General features: G+C 40.3%; 1 protein-coding gene across 5 annotated transcripts in view; it reads right to left on the bottom strand.

Moving 5' to 3' along the window:
• Nucleotides 1-12,532: 12,532 nt before the first annotated feature.
• The window catches only part of Pex2 (peroxin 2), a 78,636-nt gene continuing 67,300 nt past the window's right edge, over nt 12,533-23,868 (bottom strand). For 3 of the 5 annotated variants that reach the window (XM_067144977.2, XM_067144980.2, XM_067144981.2), the window contains one exon: nt 12,958-13,881. In XM_067144977.2, coding sequence (XP_067001078.2) covers nt 13,806-13,881 — 76 coding nt within the window. In that variant the 3' untranslated portion in view covers nt 12,958-13,805. Of the gene's footprint in view, nt 12,651-12,957; nt 13,882-20,044; nt 20,384-23,868 lie in introns of those variants that run through there. The other 2 variants (XM_067144978.2, XM_068225107.1) reach the window with 2 other exon arrangements.

Below are 23,868 nucleotides of genomic sequence, written 5' to 3'. Positions count from 1 at the left end.
GGTCCGAAACAAACGTCGCGATATAAAAATCTCGTCAACTGCAACAACCGTAGAGACATGGACAGAAACAATAAAATCACGAAGTATAGGCCGCTCAAATAAAACTCTCCTCGGTAGACAACATATCACCCTCGCCAACACACGGCGGAATGACTCAAAGTGGGGATCCACGTCTCCCAAAATAAAGCAGCAATACCAAAACCACAGGGTCCAACCCTTTACACACGCTGCTCAAGAGTCTACCCGAGGCAAGTCACATAATCAAGAAAATGCAGGCCTTTCAGATGAGGAACGCGTCCTCTTACTCAAAATCACACAAATAGCATCTCATGTCCTAAAGTTGCATAAAACTGAAGAAATATGAAGGACGTCGTCTAACACTCACTCGCATGAAAGAAACCCGACCGCGCTGGTCAAAAATCAAAGCACACGCGCTCAAAGTAAACATGAATAATAAAGTGGCCAACTCTGTAATAAATATGTTAAACAGAAACTAAGAAACTGCTACATTGACAATCGATCATGTCTAAACATCGGAAAGTTACTGAAATATCTCAATCCTACATCGCGAGAAACTCGTACAGATAATAATATATTTAATAAATTAATAATTGTACCGGGAGGTACACCTCTACGCCGCACATTTAATCTTGCGCCTAAAAGAACTCCTCTACTGGGGGAACCGTGAACTTGAAACTAGACCTACTTAAACCTTTACTCAGAAGATGTCACTACAGAAATCTGATGAAATTTTGTTATTTTGAAGTTTCCTGAACTGACTGTATTTCTACCTGTTTTGTTTGCCCTCCATCAAGAAGTTTGGACATTCTTCCATAGATGTCACTACAAAAACTATGACCATGCACCCTGGTGCGAAGTGAATGAACTTTTGATTTAAAGAAGTTTTGTATTCATAAGTTTTTAAAACTAATTGATGTTCCTTTATTTTTGGGTTGGCAATATTTATCTTTTCTTTCCGCCAGTTTTGAATTTAGCCAATAACGAATTTCTGTAATTAGTTTTCAACCTATCACAACCGTCTTCTTCGATTTGGAGTGTAACCTTTCAAATTGACCAATAAATTGAGAGGGTGTGGCTGGTTTATTCGTGAAAGGTCTCGAACTTTCCCCGAGGGTTAACTGCGGATTTTCACGTCTCTTGGCCATTTGATCGTCATCTAACTAAGTGTGTGTGTCAAGCAGGAGGCGGGAGGCGCCACTTTTATCAGGCAGCAGTACACTGACAAGGTAATGGCCTCTTAACTTTATTTCTTGGTAGCTCTGCAGTTTAACCCGAGGGACAGGTTCGAAACTTTAACTATGTAACCAACTTCTCTAAAATGTAAATCTCCTTTCGGCTCATGTAAAAATTTCATAAATCTTTAACTGTAAACCGGGGATAAAGAGTGATATACCCTCTCGAGCTCCCCTTCATCTTGGTTTGAGGTGCTACGTTTTGTCTCTCCAATGTATTAAAGTTATCTCCATCCGAGCAACCTCAGTAGTTTGGGATTAGCCCCTGTTTCGTCGGCCGTGCCCTATAGGTCTTTAAATTTTTCTTTGGAGCTCAATCTTCGACTCCATTCAAGTTGTACTCGGGCCGTTTATTTAACCTGTTCATTTTCACAAAGGCCCTGTAGGTTGGGTACTAGATACCTCTGCGTAATAAGATTTCTATGTAAATAGTGCCTTGTAAGGCCAGAGTTTTTAGATTTTCATGTTATGTCGCCTTGAATAGGCTGGGCATACTGAGAGCACCTTAGCTTTTTTCAAGTGTTTGAAAAGTGCCTCTGGGAGACCTGATATTGTAGTTAAAGGAGCTAGTGATCCATGTATTAGGGGATTTACGCCCTTTGAACAAATTTGCGCTCTTGGAAAATTTGAGCTGGGAACTCAAAAACTGTAAAACTAGGGGCTTGTAGCCCAAGAGAGTGAAAATACTGTAATCTCGGATTTTCCTAAGTCTTGTTTTTAAATTGCTATCTCATTGTTATCTCACTAAGTGGAAAGTTGTTAAATTTGTTGTTTTTCAAAAATATAACCTTCAGTTAAGTTTTTAAAATTCTTTTCTTCACATTGTAGTTAGACCCATTCATCCTGGCACCTTCTTTCACCTCTGCGTTCCACGGGTAAGGATCAATAATAATAATAATAATAATAATAATAATAATAATAATAATAATAATAATAATAATAATAATAATAATAATAATAGTAATAATAATAATAAATTTTACATAAATGTTATTCTAATATTTGGAACTCGAAATACGAAACAGCGTTCGTGCAACTCGTGAATCAATTACTAATTTACAACCTAGATATACAAAATAGTCGTGAAGATGACGCTAACAACTTCGTGGATCCACACTCCACCGTCTTACACACTCTCATTCACACATCATGCAATAAATCCCAGGAAACGTGACGGCATGTTTCCGTCCACTTTGAGCTCCCATTAATAATACTTTAATCTAGTCCTTCCTGACTTTAATATGAATCCTTATTTACATTTACAATTAAGCCCCGAGACGTACACTGCGTCTCAAACATCAAAGCAAAACAAATCAAAAAATATATAACGCTAAAATAAAAGACTGACTCGTAAAAGAAATGACGCTAACCACTCAGTTAAATAAATCAGAACAAAATGTAAGAAATCAATCTGCAACCTCATGCAAATGGTCCACATTTATGTTACAATTATATTTACATTAACAAGCTTCCTATCATTTACTTTAAATAGGACGTAGTCCTTCCAAACAAAGATACATCTATAGAAATTAAATATCAAGTTAACCTATCCCCTTTTGCAACATTAAACACGTTCACACTCACATAATTACATTAAAAACTCTGTACTCATCTGTTACGTTGACTTATGTCCGCCCGTCTTCAGGAGACAGCCGACCCCATCTTGTTTTTAGCCAGCCATATCGATGATGATGATGATGATGCTGCTGCCTTCAGAAAATACTTGGATCAGTCCCTTTGTCTCCATCGAGGGGTAGAAAGGTGATGTCGTATTTTCCGTTGCTGCTTCTGCTTCCGGATGTCGTCTAAACATCCCCTCGTTCACGATGTAGAAACTAGGTCAAGATCAACCTGCCGGTTACGAGAATACTACAGCCGAGGGTAAATGCCACTGACCGTGAAACCAGTTCCCATTCCGTAGCGGAACCGCTTCTCTTATCTACTCCCGTAACTAAATCAAATATTTCCCATATTATAAACGGCTGGACTGGAAATTGTAAAATTTATGCCATCGGAAAACTATTTACATAGGCAGGCTACTATGCATTTTGAAATTATTAAATGGAACTGTTCTCTCCCTTTGGTAATAGTAAGTTCTCCCAGTATTAGAAAACTTGAATAGATTAAATGCAGACTGAGCGTCTTCCAACAAAAGTTTTCAATTCCCCACACGATCACTCGCGTAAACAAAAACTTCTTACGATGTTACCTGCACAGAATCTCGCCGAATAATAGGATAACTAACCGACGCGGTCATCGTTTTTATTAACTCGTCCTCGAAGACGCCGTCGTATCCTCGATTGGGGCCATCTCTTCCCTAGACCAATGCCTAACCATATCGACGGTGGCCCTTTTGTTTCATTGGCTCAACACATCGCGTACCTGACGCTTGCTTCAAACATCTCTCATGGGCGACCCTAGCCCCTCGCCGGGCATCCGAAATGTTGTCCGTTGGAGTTCTATTGTCCCCTTGTTCGGCTTTGTGTGCGTCATGTCGAAATTCCACCTTCTAAACTTAGCTGGTGAGCAAACAAACCCGAGCTCCAAGCTCCCTGCAGAAATTGCGACACGTGCTGCTGAATGTAGATGTTTCCTGCCAGTTACTAGAGTAGAACGCAGCCCGGAAGGCGGTTTCGTTGCGCAGAGAGAGACAGAAGTGTGAGGTGCAGTGATGACAATTTGGCTACTCATAACAGCATGAATGTGTAAACTTTTTTCATCCAGTTATATCTTGAATTCCAAAGCGATGACCTATAATTTTTGTGGGCTTAAAAGTTTCCTGAAAGTCCAAATAATTTTTAACATCAAACCCCGAGAAGGTGTTGAGGGAAATTTTCGAGATAGTAAAGAAGGTAAATGGAAGTTGAGAGAAATGAAGGCGAAGTGCAGAGAGCATAACAGCATGAATGTGTAAATATTTTTTCATCCAGTTATATCTTGAATTCCAAAGCGATGACCTATAGTTTTCGTGGGCTTAAACGTTTCCTAAAAGTCCAAATTAATTTTTAACATCAAACCGCGCGAAAGAGTTGAGGAAAATTTTCGAGATATTAAGGAAGGCAAATGGACTGGCCAGGTTCAATGCCGTAGGATATTCGCCGTTTTTATACAGAACATTTTTATTGAAATCATCGAGGTCAGTCACGGCTTCTTCCTCCTAGGTTTCTTCTCTGGCGACCTGAACAATGCATTATTTTTATTTCCGTAGCTTGTTTTATCCTCTGTACTGTTCGCAGGCCGATACCACACGCGAAGGCTGTCTTCTTTTGAGGCGTGGTAACATGGCGTTCCTCACCTTCTCCGCCTATGAACGCCTGCTGCTGCATGCTTACAAAATACAAATACACTTTAAATACTACTTCCTTCGCCTGTCGATGGAATACTTGTCTTTTTGCTCTTCCTGGATCTATCGTACACACGCAAATAGTTCCCTAAATTCGTTGATTATGATATTTACAAATATAACTCGAAACATTCACCCGTGACCCGCACAAACAGGCACCTCTTGCTGAAATGATTCTATTGGCTCAGCGGAAAACACGTCATACTACAAAGCGCGCGAATGTTACTGCGCAACCCTCTTCAAACCGCCTTCCCGGCTGCGTTCTACTCTTAGTACTATAAAAATGAAATATTCTCTGTACATTCGAATAAATGACTGATTAATTAAATGAGCACTTCAATAAGGACTCACTAATAATAATAATAAAAGTCATATCCATACAGACCAGGAAAGCTCTGAGAAGAAGGTAAGGTAAATGTTTCCCTAAAACTGTAACCTCGGTATTAGGTGGGACGGAGTGATTAGCTGTACGACCAGCTGTCTTTTCCTGGTACTCACAGCCACTAGCTCTCTGGTTTTAGGTGGAATACGAACAACAGGGACGTGACTTTTCACTTCAAACGTCCCACGTGTATTAAGCAGGATTCGAACCTGATACTCATTTTGGTGCAGGCTGAGTGAACCTGAGCCATGTACCATTCCAAAAGTGGAAATCTGGTTTCTTAAATTCTTCGGCTTCGTGGCGGGGAATCGAACGCACGTCCTTCCGGGCGAACCGAGCACGCACCTCTATCACCTCGGCTAGGGAGCCCATAATAACAACAACAATAATAATAATACTAATAATAATAATAATAATAATAATAATAATAATAATAATAATAATAATAATGTGGTTTCTGCTTTTCGTGGACTACGCAACCTGTACAAAAAGGCGATTTCAAGGAAAACTAAGCTCAGACACTACAACACAGTTATTGAAACTGAATGTTTATGCACAAGTGAGTGCCTCCGAATGACTCGAAAATCTGGACTGAGAGAAGTCGAGAAGTTTGAAACATCCTACGAAAGATAATAGGCTTTAATGTTATGGATGAACAATTCAGGTAAAGATGAAGAAGACGAGCGACTGATGGAACCGATAAAAAAAAAAAGAACGACTGATATTCAATGGACAAATATTTGAATGGATGAAAAGCCGTTAACAAAACACATTTTTAAAATAGGTAGTGGACAATAGCCCTTGACTTTCATATGAGAGGATTCAGGTCGGAATGTATACAGGGAGCGGGAAGACATCGCAGATCGAATACGGTACAATTGCAATTTTTATTTTTACAAGTTGTTAACGTCGCTCCGATACAGATAGGTCTTATAGCGACGATGGGACAGGAGAGAGCTAAGAGTGGGAAGGAAGAGGCTGTGGCCTTAATTAAGGTACAGGCGTGAAAACGGGAAACTACGGAAAACCATCTTCAGGGCTGCCGACAGTGGGATTCGAATCCACTATCTCCGGAATACCGGATACTGGCCGCACTTAAGCGACTGCAGCTACCGAGCTCCGTAAATAGCAAATTAATAACTGCAAGGGTTACCATAAAGAGCACAAGCCGAATAGTGAATGGACAGAGGAAAGAAGACAGGATGCCAGGAATGCAGCGATTCTGGGCTGCAAAAAGGCTCCCAGAAATGTAATACCAAGTTTGCGGATTCGATCCTGGCTCAGTAAGGTGATATTTGAAGGTGCTCAAATACGCCACCCTCGTCTCCGTAGATTTACCGTATGTATAAGAACACCTGTGGGACAAAATTCCGGCACCTCAGTGTCTTCCTAAACCGTTAAACCGGTTACTTTATTATTGACTACCTATTTGATTTCGTGTCCCCTTCTCCCCCACATAATAGTTGTAATGACCCCACCCTCTTCATTTATACTTTTTATCACCCCCGCCTCGAGTTTATACTGATTCTAATAATAATAATAATAATAAATACCGATCGAGTTGGCCGCGCGGTTAGGCTAGAGTAGCTGTGAGCTTGCATCCGGGAGATAGGGGGTTCGAATCCATCGTTGGCAGCCCTGAAGGTGGTTTTCCGTGGTTTCCCATTTTCACAACAGATAAATGCTGGGGTTGTACCTTAATTACGGCCACGGCCGCTACCTTCCCAATCCTAGTTCTTTCCCTTCCTTCCGTTGCCGAACCATTCAATCTGTTAGATCGAAGTTAAACCAGTAGCAAAATAATAATAATAATAGTAATAATAATAATAATAATAATAAAACCCGGAACCGCTAACAAAAGTTTGTACATTTTTCCTTGTTACCTCATGTGTCAACTTTCCTTCTCGTCCGATGGCCAGACACTTGCTACAGACTAACCATTACGTCAGGAGAAAGTGGAGGACCGCTCTCAGTAAGAAAGAACTGGACTGGACACTGCTTTTTAAAACTAGATCACATTTTCTGACCGCTAATTCTCGAACTTGATATGAAAACGAGAGATAGTCGACAGTCCCTCATCAAATCGATCCAGTGTAAGTCTTTCATTAGATAATATCAAAAACACAAGCCTCTCAGGGGATATACAACAATAAAGGCTACGTGGACAGTGTGATTTCACATCAAAAGTGGTTGGATCATGTTTTAATTCCAAAAATCGAAGTTAAAGACAATTTCCCACGTTCGAATACTCTGGTAACTTTTTTCTGGTAAGAAAACTCTTAGGTCGCCTGGATGTATGTAATTGCACTGATCATACGGCGATAATATTTCAGTGACAGATACAACACAAGCATGGTCAGGAATACGCTTGGGAGCCCATACCACAATAAAGCTCCCACCACGAGAATGAATTCAATACGCGTGGTGCTATCTCTCGTGTTTAAACTGGTAATTAATAATAATAATAATAATAATAATAATAATAATAATAATAATAATAATAATAATAATAATAATAATAATAATAATAATTCGGGGCACTATATGCAGTACTTACACAAACAAATTTTTCTAGGAAGATTCTAAATATTACACAAGCGTGTTTAAACAGAGCTTCACATCGTAACATCTCGAACTTATAACTTCGCTTGGGGCAACAGCTTTTTTTTTAACCGAGCGAGTTGGCCGTGCGGTTAAGATCGCGTAGCTCTGAGCTTGTATTCGGAAAATTGTGGATTCGAATCCCACCATCGGCAGCCCTGAAGATGGATTTCTGTGGTTTCCTATTTTCACACCAGGCAAATGCTGAGGCTGTATCTTAACTAAGGCCATGGCTGCTTCCGAGAACTCCAGTTAGTGAGATGTTAAATAGCTTATGATAATAATAGCCTTCCTGTGCTAGTGGTTTAACGTCACATTAGCACGTCAAAGGTTATCGGCGACGTAAATTGTAGCCTCCAGTGAGGCCTGGAGCAGTTCTTTTGAGTTGACACTTGATAGGTGATCTGCGCGCCTGTGAGAATGGAGTCCTCCCTACCTATGATGAATTCTGATGCTGAATACAGCACACACACCTTGCCCTCAAACCATGTGAATTAACTAATGAATGTTAAAATTCTCCGCCCGGCCGGCAATCGAACCCGGGACCCCTTGGACTAAAGGCCAGCACCTTAACGACTAAGCCAAGGAGCCATAGAGTTGACAATGAATCAAGTTGAAAACTACAGTAGATTTTACTTTTCATTAAAGCAGCTGTTGAAAACTATGTCCATGGTACTCCGTACACACGCTGCATCGAGGTAAAAATAAAAAATAAAAACCGAAATACTCGTATCTCCGCCTCTGAAATTTCACTTAACAGTCATCTGATTTCATTCTCCAGGGCTCCAAGAGTACATGATTTGTTCTTGGACGCTTTCTGTTTCAAAATTCCCCAAAATTAAAAATCACAGGCACTTAAATCGGGGGATGAGGGGGTCAACGTTTTATTCGCTCATCGAACACCTCTTCTCAACAAGAACTATTCGCTGACCAACACTATACGTCTCCATACGAATAGCTAATACAAATAACGTTCAACAACAAGTGAAGGTAATCAACACTAACAACGTTAATAACATGAGCTCAACAAGAAATTCATTCCGTAGTCTTACCGCTATGTTCGCTGCACTGCCTGACCGCGTACTCTTATCTCCATCGCTCGGGAACGAAGCATTTCCCTAGGCCACCTGCGCAGTAGCACCGGCTAAAGTGTCGGTAACTTTCCGCTGCCTAGTACACCAGTTCCCGAATTCGGCAAGAAATATTTTAAAACGCTTAAAGTCGTACAGCACAAAGGTATTTAATTAGCATTAGTGTTAAGATTGAAATGTGAGTAAATAAAAGCAACACGAGAGCCTCCGTGGTTCAGGCGGCAGCGCACCGGCTTCTCACCTTTGAGTTCCGTGGTTCAAATCCCGGTCACTCCATGCGATATTTGTGCTAGACAAAGCGGAGGCGGGACAGGATTTCCTCCGTGTACTCCGGTTTTGCCTGTCATCTTTTATTCCAGCAACACTCTCCAGTATCATTTCATTTCATCTGTCAGTCATTAAGGGGCCCATAGACGTGCAATATTATTGCGCAATATCGGGGTTTGTGCAATATAATTGATAGTGTGTATTTAATATTGAAGAGTTGTGCAATATAGTGTACGAAATCAAAAAAGTTTGAAATATATTGTGAAAATCGCAAAATACTGTGTCATGTATTGGCAATATTGTGCAATATCCCGCCCTGCCGCCAACTGTTATCAACAAGTGGGGGAAAAGGTATCGTGATGGCAGACAAACAGGAGGTGAAAAATTATTTTATTTAATTTCCACCGGGCGAGTTGGCCGTGCGTGTAGAGGCGCGCGGCTGTGAGCTTGCATCCGGGAGATAGTAGGTTCGAATCCCACTATCGGCAGCCCTGAAAATGGTTTTCCGTGGTTTCCCATTTTCTCACCAGGCAAATGCTGGGGCTGTACCTTAATTAAGGCCACGGCCGCTTCCTTCCAACTCCTAGGCCTTTCCTATCCAATCGTCGCCATAAGACCTATCTGTGTCGGTGCGACGTAAAGCAACTAGCAAAAAAAAAAAAATTATTTAATTTCCGGGTTGAACCGTGTTGTACTTGTCTGCACATCACGTACAGTACAACACGGTTCAACCCGGAAATTAAATTAAATAATTCTTCACACCGTGGAAGCTTCACTTCTAAGATAGGATGTGAAAAAGTTTATTTTGGAGTTTATCGGAGTGTAGCATGGCCTTCCGGCTCTATGGGACGTTAAAAGCAAAGATTACAGTAATCGCGTTAAAAAAGGTGAACAGATCGAGGAACTTATTGAGAAATATCGCGAAAAATATCCGAACGGCGACAAGCAAGGACGTATTAAAAAAATCAGTTCTCTGCGTACAAACTTCCGGAAGGAAGTGAAGCGGTTTCCTGATACAGAAAAGAGTGTTCACCAAACAAAACACCGGCATGGACTGACTATATATTGCCACGCATATTGCACGTCTGTGACCGCTTTGCACAATATATTGCACAACCAACAATATTATCTCCACACGATTCTATTATTGCACAAACCCGCTTGTTGTGCAATAATATTGTACGTCTGTGGGCAGCTAACAATATATTGTACAATCCATTTTGCGCAATAATATTGCACGTCTATGGGCCCCTTTAATCATTGTCCCAGAGCAGTGCGACAAGCTTTGGCAACAGCCTCACAATTCCTATCCTCGCCGCTAGATGAGGGCTTCATTCAATTCATTCCTGACCCGGTCAAATGACTGGAAACAGGTTGTGGATTTTTCCAATACCAACATGAAACAACAAAGAAAGATTACACAACTCTAACTTACAAATGATACAGAAAAATAATTGTAAGATCACATTGTTGGAAACATCTGGGACAGTCCCTGGTTCTTTTCGTGGTCGTACACCATCCGAAAAAAATTGTGTAAAATTTCTCTTTGAGAAAATCAAATGATCATAAATATGTCTTTCAATAATGAAACTCAAATTGATAACAATTCATTATTTTGCATCTAATGAATCGTTTTCGATAGACGTCTGTATAGAATTTGGAGTCGATAAACGTAGAACTCAGTGTACCGAAAGGGGAAACTGACTCAAGGCCTATAAAACTATCACGAATGAAATAATCAGTTCTCTAAAGGCGCGTCCAGACTTGTAACAGAACATCGTAACGTAACCGCGTCGCGCTCCTGTCTGAACGGTAGTGATGTGCGCGAATGACGCCTGGAATCGCGAGAATCGGTTCCCACGACTCCGCGGTCGCACTCAATGTCGCATGCGAGGAATCGGTTCCCGATAACGTCACGAGAGTGTTCCGGTCGCACTCAATAGAGTGAGTCTTCCGTATATAAGTGGAGTAAATTCGAACGTGTAATATTTACTATTTCTTTTGTATACAGTGAAATGTGTAACTGGTTGTCGTGAATGAATTATGCCACATAATGAAATAACAATTTACCCTGGTAGTCTGGAAATCACATTACACATTTCGACACTGGGTGTAGCAATCGGCATTGTTATTATGCTCATACTGTATTTTCCTAATGTGGTTTTCAATTATCGCTAGTATAAACGTATAAAATATGTGGAATTAAGTCACATTTTTAATAAGTATACAACTTGTTTCCTAACATACTGGCTTCCGTTGCATTTAATTTGCAATGAACATACCGTACCACTGTCGGGGTCACTGGCTGAATGGTCAGCGCTGAGGCCTTCGGTTCAGAGGGTCCCGGGTTCGATTCCCGGCAGAGTGGAGGATTTTAATCGCCTCCAATTAGTTCTTTTGGTCGAGGGACTGGGTGTTTGTGTTTGTCCCAACATTTTCCTCTTTATATTCAGACAGCACTACCATCCACCGCAGGAACACGCAATAGTGATTATATCCCTCCACATAGGGTTGGCGTCACGAAAGGCATCCGGTTGTAAAACAGGGCCAAATCAACATGCGCGATACAGTTCGCACCCGCGACCCCATAGGTGTGGGAAAAGTTGTAGAAAAATAAGAACATTTCATACTACTACTAAATATTATTATGAGAAACTCTCAGAATTACTTTTTTTTTCATCACTGCTTAACATTAGTTAAGGTTGTCTCCTTAGTACAATTGTATTTTGTAGAAAGAGTACTGTTATATTATGTCATAATCCCCGTACAAGTTTTGATTTAATACAATTTGAATAGTTTCAAACAGAGGATCATAGTTTCTGATGAAACTACAGTCGCATTAGAGTATATAACTCCAGCAAACTACAATAAAAGCAGGCATGGCTTGTAAACAGACCTGGTTATAAACCAAAACGAACTCACATTACAGAACACATTCGTGCTGCACGTGTTTACGTATCTGCATCATAGATGGTGCTACTAGTTCCTCGGAATCGATTCCGGAATCGGGTACCCGATTCCCCAGGCATATGGAACCGATTCTTCGCGATTCCAGTCGCAACCCATCACTACTGAACGGTACTGCGTAACCTCGTCGCGCAACCTTAGCCCGCAACATGAACGATACGGAACGAGGTTCGCTGCGTTCCACTGCTTGTCGGTTTTCCCGCGTCATATCAACGAACTGCGCGCGCGGAAGTTACAGCAAGCGCTTGGACGTACACAGGACCTCGGCGCGTAACACACATTCGTCTCTGTCTGCTTGATCAGTAAACATGGTGTGGACCGAGCAAAACACACTGCATTTTATTGAAATGTACAGAGCTAAGGAAATGTTGTGGCTAGCTAGCCATCCCAGGCATTTCAACAAAATTTTAAGGAATGACGCCTGGGAGGAGCTGGCGACGGAACTGAACACAACGGCCGAGGAATGCCGGAAGAAAATGACGTCCTTGCTTTCTTCACTCCGAAGGGCGAAAGGCAAAATAAAGAAGAGCATGGGAACAGGATCAGGTGTGTATAAATAAAACTATGTAATATTACTTATAACACATGGCATCAGACTTTAAATGCTACGATGCATTCTTAAGCTTTACGCTTTAAACCGTGTGTACGGTGCTATATTACGATATTTGAATATATGCATTTCTTCATTTTCAGGAACTGACGAGGTGTATCAGAGCACATGGTTTGCTTTCAAGAGTCTGCAGTTCCTATGGGACAAAGACAAGCAGCGAGATGGTTTAAGCACTTTAAGTACATTTTTACTGCAAAGTAAACACGTAATAAATGAAGGGTTAACATTTTTAAAGTGAAACTAGTAACACATTTGTTTTCCTGTTTTTGATTCTTCATCACACATAAAAACAATTTTCAAAAAGGTTTCTTATAAAAGACTTTCTAATTACGTTATGTTCTTGATAACACTATGTAAGTTCATAATTGATTGCATCTGTGTTCATTTTTTTGGGTCAGTAGTTATCAGTGATCAAGAATGGTAGAGCTATTATGGATCGCCGTGTATATTTAATGGCTGTTTCTTCACTGCACACCTGAACGTGTAAAACTACATTTTTGTGGCTAGGTTCACTATATGTTTCAACTATTTAACAGGTTGTAGAGTAACAGCAAACTGTTCATATCCTAAAGCATGTGAATTTCACGAAAATATTCACGCGTAATTATCTTGCCATGGAATCTGTCCCTCATGTTGGAAAAACTGTGCTAACTCGTTTCGCCGATGAGCTTGATCTACGTGGCACATTTCTGATAGGAAGTAATGACGTCATGTTATCAATGTCGGCTCTCCAGTTTCCCTCCTTTAATTGTCCGTCTGTTTCATGATCTAATGTCCCAGGTGGATTGTAAAGATTGACTGAGTCAGGGCTTCGGCTTAAGAAATTGTGTAGATGAGTCACTGCCTTCACAATCAATTCAGCCTTGTCAGGCTGTAGCAGCATTGGCTTTCGAAGTACTCGAAAGACAGCCGACACAATGCCGAACACATTTTCCACCACTCTACGTGCTCGGCACAGTCGATAATTGAAACGCCGTTCTAATGAATACTTTGGATGAATCCCTAGATACGGTTTAACTTCTCACTAAGAGCAAACGCATCGTCCCCGATGAAAAAGTATGGAACTGGAATTTGTCTTCCTTTTAAGGGCTCCGCTTTTGGTAAACATAAGCTGTTCTTTTGATGTAGTTGATTGTTCAACTGCCTTGGCAACCAACATCCACAAATAAAAAGTTGTGATGGGCGTCTACCAGTGCGAAAAGAACAATGCTGAACGTAGATTTATAGTTAAAGAACTCGCTACCACTCTCAATAGGTGCTTGTAGGACTACATGTTTGCCGTCCAGGACTCCTAAACAATGAGACAAGTTCCACATGCGTTCATAGTTTTGTGCCACAGCCTGCCATCCTTGTTCTGTTGTAGGAATCTGTAAATAATAATAATAATAAACGTATTAGTAATGTATATCGTAAATATGTATGTGTAGCCTATACACGATATTCCTTTATATAGATGCCGGCACCAGACAACGAACAAGAACATGCACAACATGCGGAAGGCACCACAGGAACTATATCGTGTTCCCCGCAGTCTGTTTCCCATAAACGGAAAAAACGAGTTGAGGACGAGAGACTAGAGAAAGCATTTGAAATACTGGCGGCATCTGCAAGCAAACATCAAGAAGAGGACGAATGCCACATCTTCGGGAACTTGGTTGTCAAAAGGATGCAGAAATATTCACCAATAACTCGAGCTGAAATTTAACATGCTATGATGGACAATTTACTTCGTGCAGACCGGGGACAGTATGACCACTTTCCCCATCCACTCCATTCTCCGGTTCACTCTACATATTCCCAACATCCCCATCATGCTGCACAGCATAATGTTCATCAGCTGCCGAACCCATCACATTTTCAAGGTTACACCGTTTCAACACCCACTCCTTCAGCTTCCTTATCCTCACCGAATACTACTACTACATCCAATTATCCTCACTCCAACTCCAATCTGTCCACTGAGTCAAATACAGTAAGCAATTCCCACGATGTGGATATGGATTTTCAGGACTTGATTAGACTTACAAAGTAGTGTTTCTGTGTTGAATAAGCAATTAAAATAGATAATGTTTGATGTATGAATCATAGAATATCCCAGCAATAAATTCCTTACTTACGTTTATATTTTCTTTTAGTGCTTAATCAGAGCTTGACACATTCCGGTACGATAACACTAATCGACTGTTTGGATATTTTGAAAAGATACTGCAGACTAGTGTATGAATCACCGGTTGCTAGAAATCGTACTGTCACTGCAAGTCTTTCTTGCACCGAGATAGCCTCTGAATGTGGTACGGTATCCTTCTTAGCAACTTTAGGCCCTATCAAATTGATGAGGTGGGATCTCTCGCTGAGTCTGAGGGAAAAGCCAACTGTGGAGAGTAAACGGATTAAGAAAGAAGGAAAGAAATGTATTATTATGATTATTATTATTATTATTATTATTATTGAATTTCTAATATGTTTTCATGTAATAAGATACGTATTTCCGTTTCATTGCTGTCATTTTTATTCAATTAATGTAAGTATAGCTATGCAATATAACTTAACCTCTACAAATGATGTTATGGCAGTAAATACATTGCAAAAATTATGTTGAAGATAACTACATTAATATTTTACCCATGTAAATTGTGGTTTATTGAGCGTTTCTCTTCTTTTTCAGACTGTACCTCGCTGCTAGTCCAACAACTACAACAGCTGTTTGCCTTTCCTCCATGTTAAAACAAAATGCTATCAAACCTTGCCAAATCTTATCAAACCTTCAGCAATGCTGAACAGTCTTTGACAAGATTTGACAAATTTCTTGTGAAATGTTGAACTGACAGGAAAATGTAATGGTGTACAACACGCATAAGACAGTGGCATTTCCTGCCCCAGAAGTTCAGGCGTTGTTATAGATTAAATTTATGAATTAAATATAAGTCCGCACATTCCTCCACACCCTCCCCGAATTATTCAAATCACGAAATGAATGTAATAGAAAGACATGGAGGGAAAAAAGGAGAAGTCTGCAGAGAATTACGACTTTCTTTCAAAGATGAAATGTGTATTTCGGCCAGTTCAGTCACTTCACCGTTGTAAAATCGTATAGACTGTAATAATATTGTAAAACTAAAGTACAAAAAACCGTCGTCAGGCCTGAAAATCGCTGAGCAGGGTCGGCTACAGCCAATCATTTGTTTATTTTCACTCGATGAAAAACGTGTTTAATAATTGTTTTACTATGCTTTCACTACCCATATTACCGGGCGAGTTGGCCGTGCGGTTAGGGGCGTGCAGCTGTGAGCTTGCATCCGGAAGACAGTGAGTTCGAACCCCACTCTCGGCAGCCTTGAATATAGCTTTCCGTGGTTTCCCATTTTCACACCAGACAAATGCTGGGGCTGTACCTTAATTAAGGCCACGGCCGCTTCCTTCCCACTCCTAAGCTTTTCCTATCCCATCATCGCCATAACACCTATCTGTAAAAAAAGAAACCTACCCATATTGAAACATTTAAAACTCCGACTTGCTTGCCTAAGCAATAATACTCTTGCGCGGAACTCGAAAACAAAAATCAATACAAAGCGTTGGAAACGGAAACGACGCCTTGGTCAGGTTTAGCAAGTAAAATCTTTAGAATGCCCACTAACTGTCTGAAACTTCATGTCAGCCAGCAAATTTGAACCACCATGTGTAGTTCTACGTGAATATAGCTGAGTTTGCCACCATCGCCTATGTTTCCGTTTGGTTGCATAATGCAAATAAATATAGGCTGCTGCAGCTAAGTCCATCTTTCAAAGCTGCACTGTCTCAACTGGCGGAACGTTGGTATGTTACGCGTTACGACCTGCGGCGCGGGGTAGAAATTTTACCTCGCAACCGCGGTGCGTAACATTGCCCCGTTTAACCTTGGCGCGCGACGTGGTTACGTTACAGAGTTAGGCGCGCATGTCTGTACCCGCCTTAAGGTATGATGAGATGAGGTGGTGGTGGTGGTGATTATTGTTTTAAGAGGAAGTACAACTAGGCAACCATCCTCTATATAACACTAATCAGAGGGAAAAATAGAAGGGATCCGACACTTCGAAAAATGAAGATATCGGTCAAAGAAAGACAAGGGCCACGAAGGGCGTGAAAATGAAAGACTCCCTAGCCCTCGCAAACCTAATAGCGTCGGGGTCGGAAAAGAACAAGAGTTGGATGAGATGAGGCCTCTTTGACAATGACAGCCGTCAAGGTCCATCAGTCATAGCCATCCATCAACGCTGTTGCTAGGCAACACCACATCACACCTTTCGTATAGCTAATTTCCTGGCGCATATTTTCAGACGACCCCCAGACATGACATATTTAAGTCAAAACGTGAGCGGTTCATGCTAAAACAGAACTGGCCGTGCATGAATAACGGCCCACCCAAGAGAGACTGATCCTGTGAACGATTTATAGTCATCGCGAAGGCCAGAGGTCGCGTACAACTAGTACAATTTCACATTGCACCGTCATATATCGAAGTACCTAATTATGCCGGGAATACTCTATAACATTGTAAGGAATTACATCCTTCGTCACCAAAATATCGGTAAACACAAGCAGTGGTCATATGTTATTGAATGTAGGGTCTGATAACGAAGTAGACCTATCTGTCGAAAGAATTGGAACAAACTGAAGCACTTTAGATTACACATTCCACTCATAAGTAATGGTGGTTGCATACGCAGCAAGGCGCATCTTGCCTCGTCTCGAGTTCGAATAATGCACGCCTCTAGTATCCAGATACATGTACCTATAGTAGCCGTCAGGTTCTGTACTTAAATCACTCATTCGTGTACCTACTAGTGCATATAGTGCCAGAATGCGTATCCTTTATAATTATGTTATACTGCGTCAAAATTGAACTAGGTAAAAATGAACGCCCTAGTCGCTTGTTGACACGTATCTACGAAATGGAGAAGGCCCGTGGTTGGCTATTCGCATACTCGGCACAAACAACATTCAGCTCCGACTTCCTGTAGGCCTACGACACGCTGCTCGCCGCACAATGCGGGGACAACGCCTCTCGAGATCTCTCGAAATTTCTCGCGAGAAACAGTGCTTGCTCTAGTCTCGAGATCCCGAGAAATCTCGAGACCTAGTCTCAGACAGCCCATCACTACCAACGCGCAGTGTGGTCAAAAACATTCAAGCAGCGAGCAATGTGCCGTAACGTCCAACCTGCCTCTCTCAGTACGAGGATGCGGTCTCACTCACTCAGTGGTGGTGGTGGTGATTATTGTTTTAAGAGGAAGTACAACTGGGCAACCATCCTCTATATAACACTAATCAGAGAGAAAAACTGGAAGGGGTCCGAACTTCGAAAAATGAAGGTATCGGCCAAAGGAAGACAAGGGCCACGAAGGGCGTGAAAATGAAAGACTCCCTAGCCCTCGCAAACCTAATAGCGTCGGGGTCGGAAAAGAACAAGAGTTGACCAAGGGGGGTCGGATAGGACAGATGAAAGTGAGGAGCCTGTCGCAAGTAAGTGGAAGCAATGCCAGGACTCAGCTGAAGGCCCCGTGGTCGCCAACCCACGCTCCAAAGTTCAGATCCCCTGAGGCCCTTTTTAGTCGCCTCTTACGACAGGCAGGGGATACCGTGGGTGTTATTCTACCGCCCCCACCCACTCAAACTCATCTAGCAGATCAAATGTCCCATCGGAGCATACCGCATGTTCACTCAACTTAGATCTGCGACTCGCACTGCTACTAAGGCCCTTATTCAGAGTGCCATTGAACATGTGCGCCCCCTACTAGCAATTCCACACAAGCAATCCACTAAAGTAAAGCCATCATCCACAGTGGCAGGAAATCCTGTAACTAAAGGCTGGAGGTCGTCTCCCTATACGAGACCAGTTAGGTTAAACTGGATCGTTGATTGTCAAGTCTCCATGGTTTGGCACAGTGATTAGCCGGTTCGAGTCCCGTTGGAGGAAGACATTTTCCTCATCAGAATGTTGGCCGGCAGGGTAAGAGAGGTGGTGATATACAATTTCTGATAATTATAGTGCATTTCAAGAAAACTTGCACAGTCCTTAAGAAAGAAGAAGAACTACTGGACAAGAAGGAAACCTGAAAAAGTGTTTATTCTGCATGGTGCTAGGTGACCCATTCGCAAAGAAGAAGAAAAAAGAAGAAGAATATCTAGGTTGAACTGAAGTTTATAGAACATTACATTGCCTGGAGGCGCATTTCCGCTAGGTTATTCAAGTCATTTTGGATGCTTTATCCTTTTTTTTCTTACAAGTTGCTTTACGTTGCACCGACACAGATATGTCTTATGGCGACGATGGGACAGGAAAGGGCTAGCGATGGGAAGGAAGCAGCCGTGGCCTTAATTAAGGTACAGCCCCAGCATTTGCCTGGTGTGAAAATGGGAAACCATCTTCAGGGCTGCCAACAGCGAAGATTTGAACCCACTATCTCCTGAATGCAAGCTAACAGCTACATACTTTGATTTGCATAGTCAGCTTGCTTGGCGGATTTTGTAAAACTGCAATGTCCTCTCTTCTACGGTCATAAATACAGGGAAATAAGTGGCTACCTTAACAACACTGAAGGAGGATGAAGAGGATTTCAGATAGCAGAACTGGCAACCCAGCATTCAGAAGTTAAATGTGAGAGCAAGTTTAACTTCCCGGCTTGCAGAAGTGGAAGGAGAGTACCAAATCTGGGAACATGGTGCCACTCTTACAAATAGGTTAACAATCTAATATTCATACGTAGCTCTTTCATGTTATTAAGTCTGTAACTGACATAACTATTTAGAAATTATATATCTGGAGAATTCTCCAATTGTCATTATGTACATCTTAGCATAAGTAATACAAAGAGAACAAACAAATATATGAATACAAGTTATCAAATATAGGAAGTAAGGTAAGACAGGTCAGGTATATGCACAGAGCCAAAAACATGACAATGGGCAAATTCAGACTGAAGGTGCAAGAGAAAGGAGAAACAGACAGAAACATACAAACACAGTCAACCCCACATCTCAACACACTGCTGTAAGCAGGTCTTATCTTCAGTGTCACTTCACAGTCAGTCATCAATGATCTGCATTTAGGGCGGTTGCCCAAGTGGCAAATTCCCTATCAATTTATTGTTTACCTTATATTTACATTTTTAATTGTTTCCCTAGCGTTTTCTTAAATATTTTCAATGAACTTCCAATATATTTCTTCTCAACCCTCTACAAGCTTGTCCAACTTCATCACAGAAGACAGCATTCACACTCCCTCAACAGATCATTCTTGTGAACTATTCTTTCTTGATAAATGGAAAGGCAGGTAAATACATGAAGAAGAAGAAAAAAAAGGGTTAATACAGGTCAAATACAAACAAGGAACACAGAAAAAGATTTAACACAGAAAATGAACCAAATAGGTATAATATAATCATTGCCACACACTACAAGCTTCACCTTGTCATCTTGTCTTACTTTCTTTGATTTCTTTATGCTCCTTTCAACTCTTTATATCTTGTAAATCCCCATCATGTTCTTCACTTTTTCCATAGATTACTTCTTCAGCTGCCCTCTTCTCCTCCTGCCATTTTTCCACTCCATGACATTCAGAAGAAATTTGTTATACAGTACTATGTTGTGTGGTCAATGAATTTTATTTGTTTTTTCTTTCATTAAATATGGGAGTGTACAGTCTTCATTACCCTCAAGACCACCACCTCACTTGCCTTTCTATCTGCTTAGCTTGTATGGGTTACCATTCTCTATATCACCACTTCTGCTGCTTCCATTTTCCTTTTGACTTATTTCACCAAACATCCATTTTGCTACCATATAACAAAGCCCCATACAGCAAGTCTTTTCTTCAGCTTCATATCCATGTTCCTGCCGATCAGTAAGTTGTTGTTATTGTTATTATTATTATTATTATTATTATTATTATTACTACCATGATTTTGTGGATCAGTAAGTTGTTGTTATTGTTATTGTTGTTATTATTATTATTATTATTATTATTATTATTATTATTATTATTATTACTACCATGATTTTGTGGATCACAGAGGTGAAAGAAGGTGCGGACATGAATGGGTGGATATACGAAAATCGAAAGATTGAATTAAATCTTTAAAATTGGCAGTTTTATTTCTTTTCTTAACCCTCCTCTTTTTTTCTTTTCAAATCACTTTGACAAGTGATTAACAAGTAGTTACAAAAGTTAGCTCTTAAGCTTGAAAAACACTTTTAGAGAGGTCTAAAATAATCAGATAATTTTACAGGCTGAGCTTGAAGCTCCCAATTACAACTTTTACCTGAGCATTACTGCTCCTTTAAATCAATAGTCAAGGAGACAAATCTCCCAATTGCTTTTACATCAACAGGAAGAGCATTATTGCTCTATCAATTTACACTTTCCTGACCTATCATAGGCACAACCTACATTTAACAAAAAAACAACAGTATTCACTGCCTTACATGCTCAACAGTCTGATATCTTTAACATGAAATGAATGAAAGAGAGTTTAACAGGGGTAACAAGTACCCATTCTACGTGGCCTTTGGTAAAAACAAAAGGTTACAGTTACTGGCCCAAAAACCAAAATGGTGAGGAGGCGAATACTTGCGCTCCTTAAAATTTACATAAATGCATAAAACCCTATTTGGGTTTATGGCCCGGCGTTACAGAGGCTAAGCCTATACTACTAAGGCAACTAGATGGAGAAAAATATTTAAGTTACAGAAATTACAAGGTAGAAAATGTTACAAAATCACAGTCACCTCAAAATCAAGTTAAGAGGGAATACGAGAGGGTACCTCACTCTCTATTCCCTGATTTCAGTTAAGTTCTTTCGACAAGTTTGAAATTTACATTTTAAAAAATGAAGTTGCATTAATAACGATTTGAAACCTTCCCCTCGAGCTAGCTTTGAAGGAATATCAGATTTTAAACTGGATCTGCCATTACCTTGAGCTGGTGGACCTCTTGAAGGTGGATGAGGTGGCTCCCACCTCCGTTACGAACACACTCTAGACTGGAGCGATCACTAAGACAACCTGGTCCGAAAATGTGCCAGCTTTTATAGCCGAGGGGAAAGTTTCAGAAAACTCTGGGCTAAGGCACTGCCACACCCCCAATTCTCATTTGATAATCAAATAAATTCCAGAAAGTTTAGATCGACAGAAGAATAAATGTACAACATTTTTCACTGGCCAACATCTTAAGTTGGCGGGAGGAGGCAGAAGTGTTGTAAACTTTAACACACCGAATACAAAGTATAAACAATTCAGCTTAGGGAACCTTACCATACAAAGTTTATCTATAATTTTAATAGTTCATCTTTACACCAGAGGGCACAACATAAGTTTATAGCAGCGACATCTGTTGAGAAATGATCAAACTTCTTGTACTTAGTTGCAAGGTTTATATTTAAGATGGCATTCTTCAGGGCGCTTAATTTAAATGCGCGGGGCGGGTGTACCTCCGGTACAATTATTATTTTTATTATTAATTTATTTACCACAACTTATACAGATTTTATGGATGGCCTAATGAAAGGGGGTAAGCCCATGTATATTACCAGCTTCATTGACCCACTAAGCTAATATTTACAATAATTACATTATTCACCTATTTACACTCGTACAGTAATTCATTCAATCGACAACACTTTCACTCCTGTTCTTTTACACGAAAAGATTTACATCTTTTTTCATGTTTGGTAAACTGCGTTTAGATGCAAAGCTTTTATTTTACATGGTAGCTCATTCTAGAAGCGTGCAGAGCAGCCATAGTAACCAGGTTTGTAGGAGGTGGTGTGAGCAAATGGAGGGATAAGATTAACACCTCTGCGGACAGAACAAAAGGATAGGGAAAGGCGGCAAAACGAGTCTAAGTTAATGGAGCCAGCGAGGGATTTTCAAAAGAACTATTTGTGAACTCTTTCTTTGCTAGATTGATTCTTCTTTTGATATCCTCAGTAATGAAACTATGAAGGAAAAGGTATTACTTTATTTGTTCTACCTTTATCTCAGTATTCAGTGCTTTGGTGTACTCGCCAACTTGTAGTGCTTCTGTTTTCATGTTAATGCTCAGCTTCCACCTATCTCAAGCATCCTGTTCATTTCTATCCCACAGTCAGCTATGATTAATTTATCTGCAAATCTAACGCACTGGGTTATTTGTCTGTTCACCTTTACTTCTTTAGTTTGAACTTTCATGAATTCAATTGTGTCTTCAATAAACACAGTACGTAAAATGTGGACATACTTTTCAGACTCCTTCATTATCCTAGTATCTTTAACATGCAACATTTAAACCACTAGCAAAAACTAAATATGTGTAACTTTAAACAACCGTGAACTTCTATTACAGTGTTCTGATTTCTGTAGAGTTGAAAATAATACAAATTCTTCTAATCTTATAATAAAATCCTATTCTTTTCATTATCTTAAATAAAATTTTCTAATCAACAATGTCAATATATATTTTCTGCATTAATATGTCTCTAATGTTCACTCAACTTTCTAAAACAAATAGTGCAGCAGAGTTGCTTCCCTAGTTCCTCTTCCCATCCTAAATCAAAACTTATCTTCACACATATTTTCCATATTACTGTAGTAGGAGCAGGTCTTGTATTTGAAATTCTTTAGTGGAACTCTACCCTCCCATTTTATAACACAAGAAAAATTGAAAAATACTAGACCTTTGGAAAAATGGCTATTATACCTTGTATATGAAATGGACATAAATATTTAATGCAAAAATGAAAACAAGTTTAAGAAGGCTTTAATTTTCACAACAGCTTTCAAATTGTGCTCTTTGCACTAGTGTTGCCACCTTCACAAGTTCATTCCTTCCACTTCATGCTTGACTGCCTTTCAGGAACCAGGAAATGATGTATGGTAAGGATTGAAATCAGAGGCAGCCCAACCAGCTTGACGAACATTGATGTATTCAAAACACAGCCTTCATTTGTAGAGAAGCTGTTGTTGGTGGAAAAATTAGGCTCGTCTGGAAAAAGCCACTATCATAATGCCTGACCATCAATTCTAATCAAATACTTCGATCTTCAAAGTTCAGCAACAACATAAGATGGCAGTACTAAATTGGATGAACAAGAGATGACACTCGATTGACACTGTCAATGACTGTAACTGAGAATTTAAAATTGAGGCAGTCTAGATTTGACCAAGAAAGTCCTAAAAGTTCACTGGAATGTGTTACAGACCATTCTGATTGAAAACAAGCCCTGTGTATGAGTATTTTATTAACATGAGATGAAAGAGACACTGTTCTGTAGTTTGTACACTTTAATGCCTTTGCTATTTTAGGCATAATTATTTTACTCGTGCTGAAATCATCAGTTTAA

This window comes from Anabrus simplex, chromosome 1 (assembly GCF_040414725.1).
Source record: "Anabrus simplex isolate iqAnaSimp1 chromosome 1, ASM4041472v1, whole genome shotgun sequence".
Lineage (NCBI taxonomy): Eukaryota > Metazoa > Arthropoda > Insecta > Orthoptera > Tettigoniidae > Anabrus > Anabrus simplex.
The sequence above is the reverse complement of the archived record's forward strand: the minus strand, read 5'-3'. Positions and strand labels throughout refer to the sequence as shown.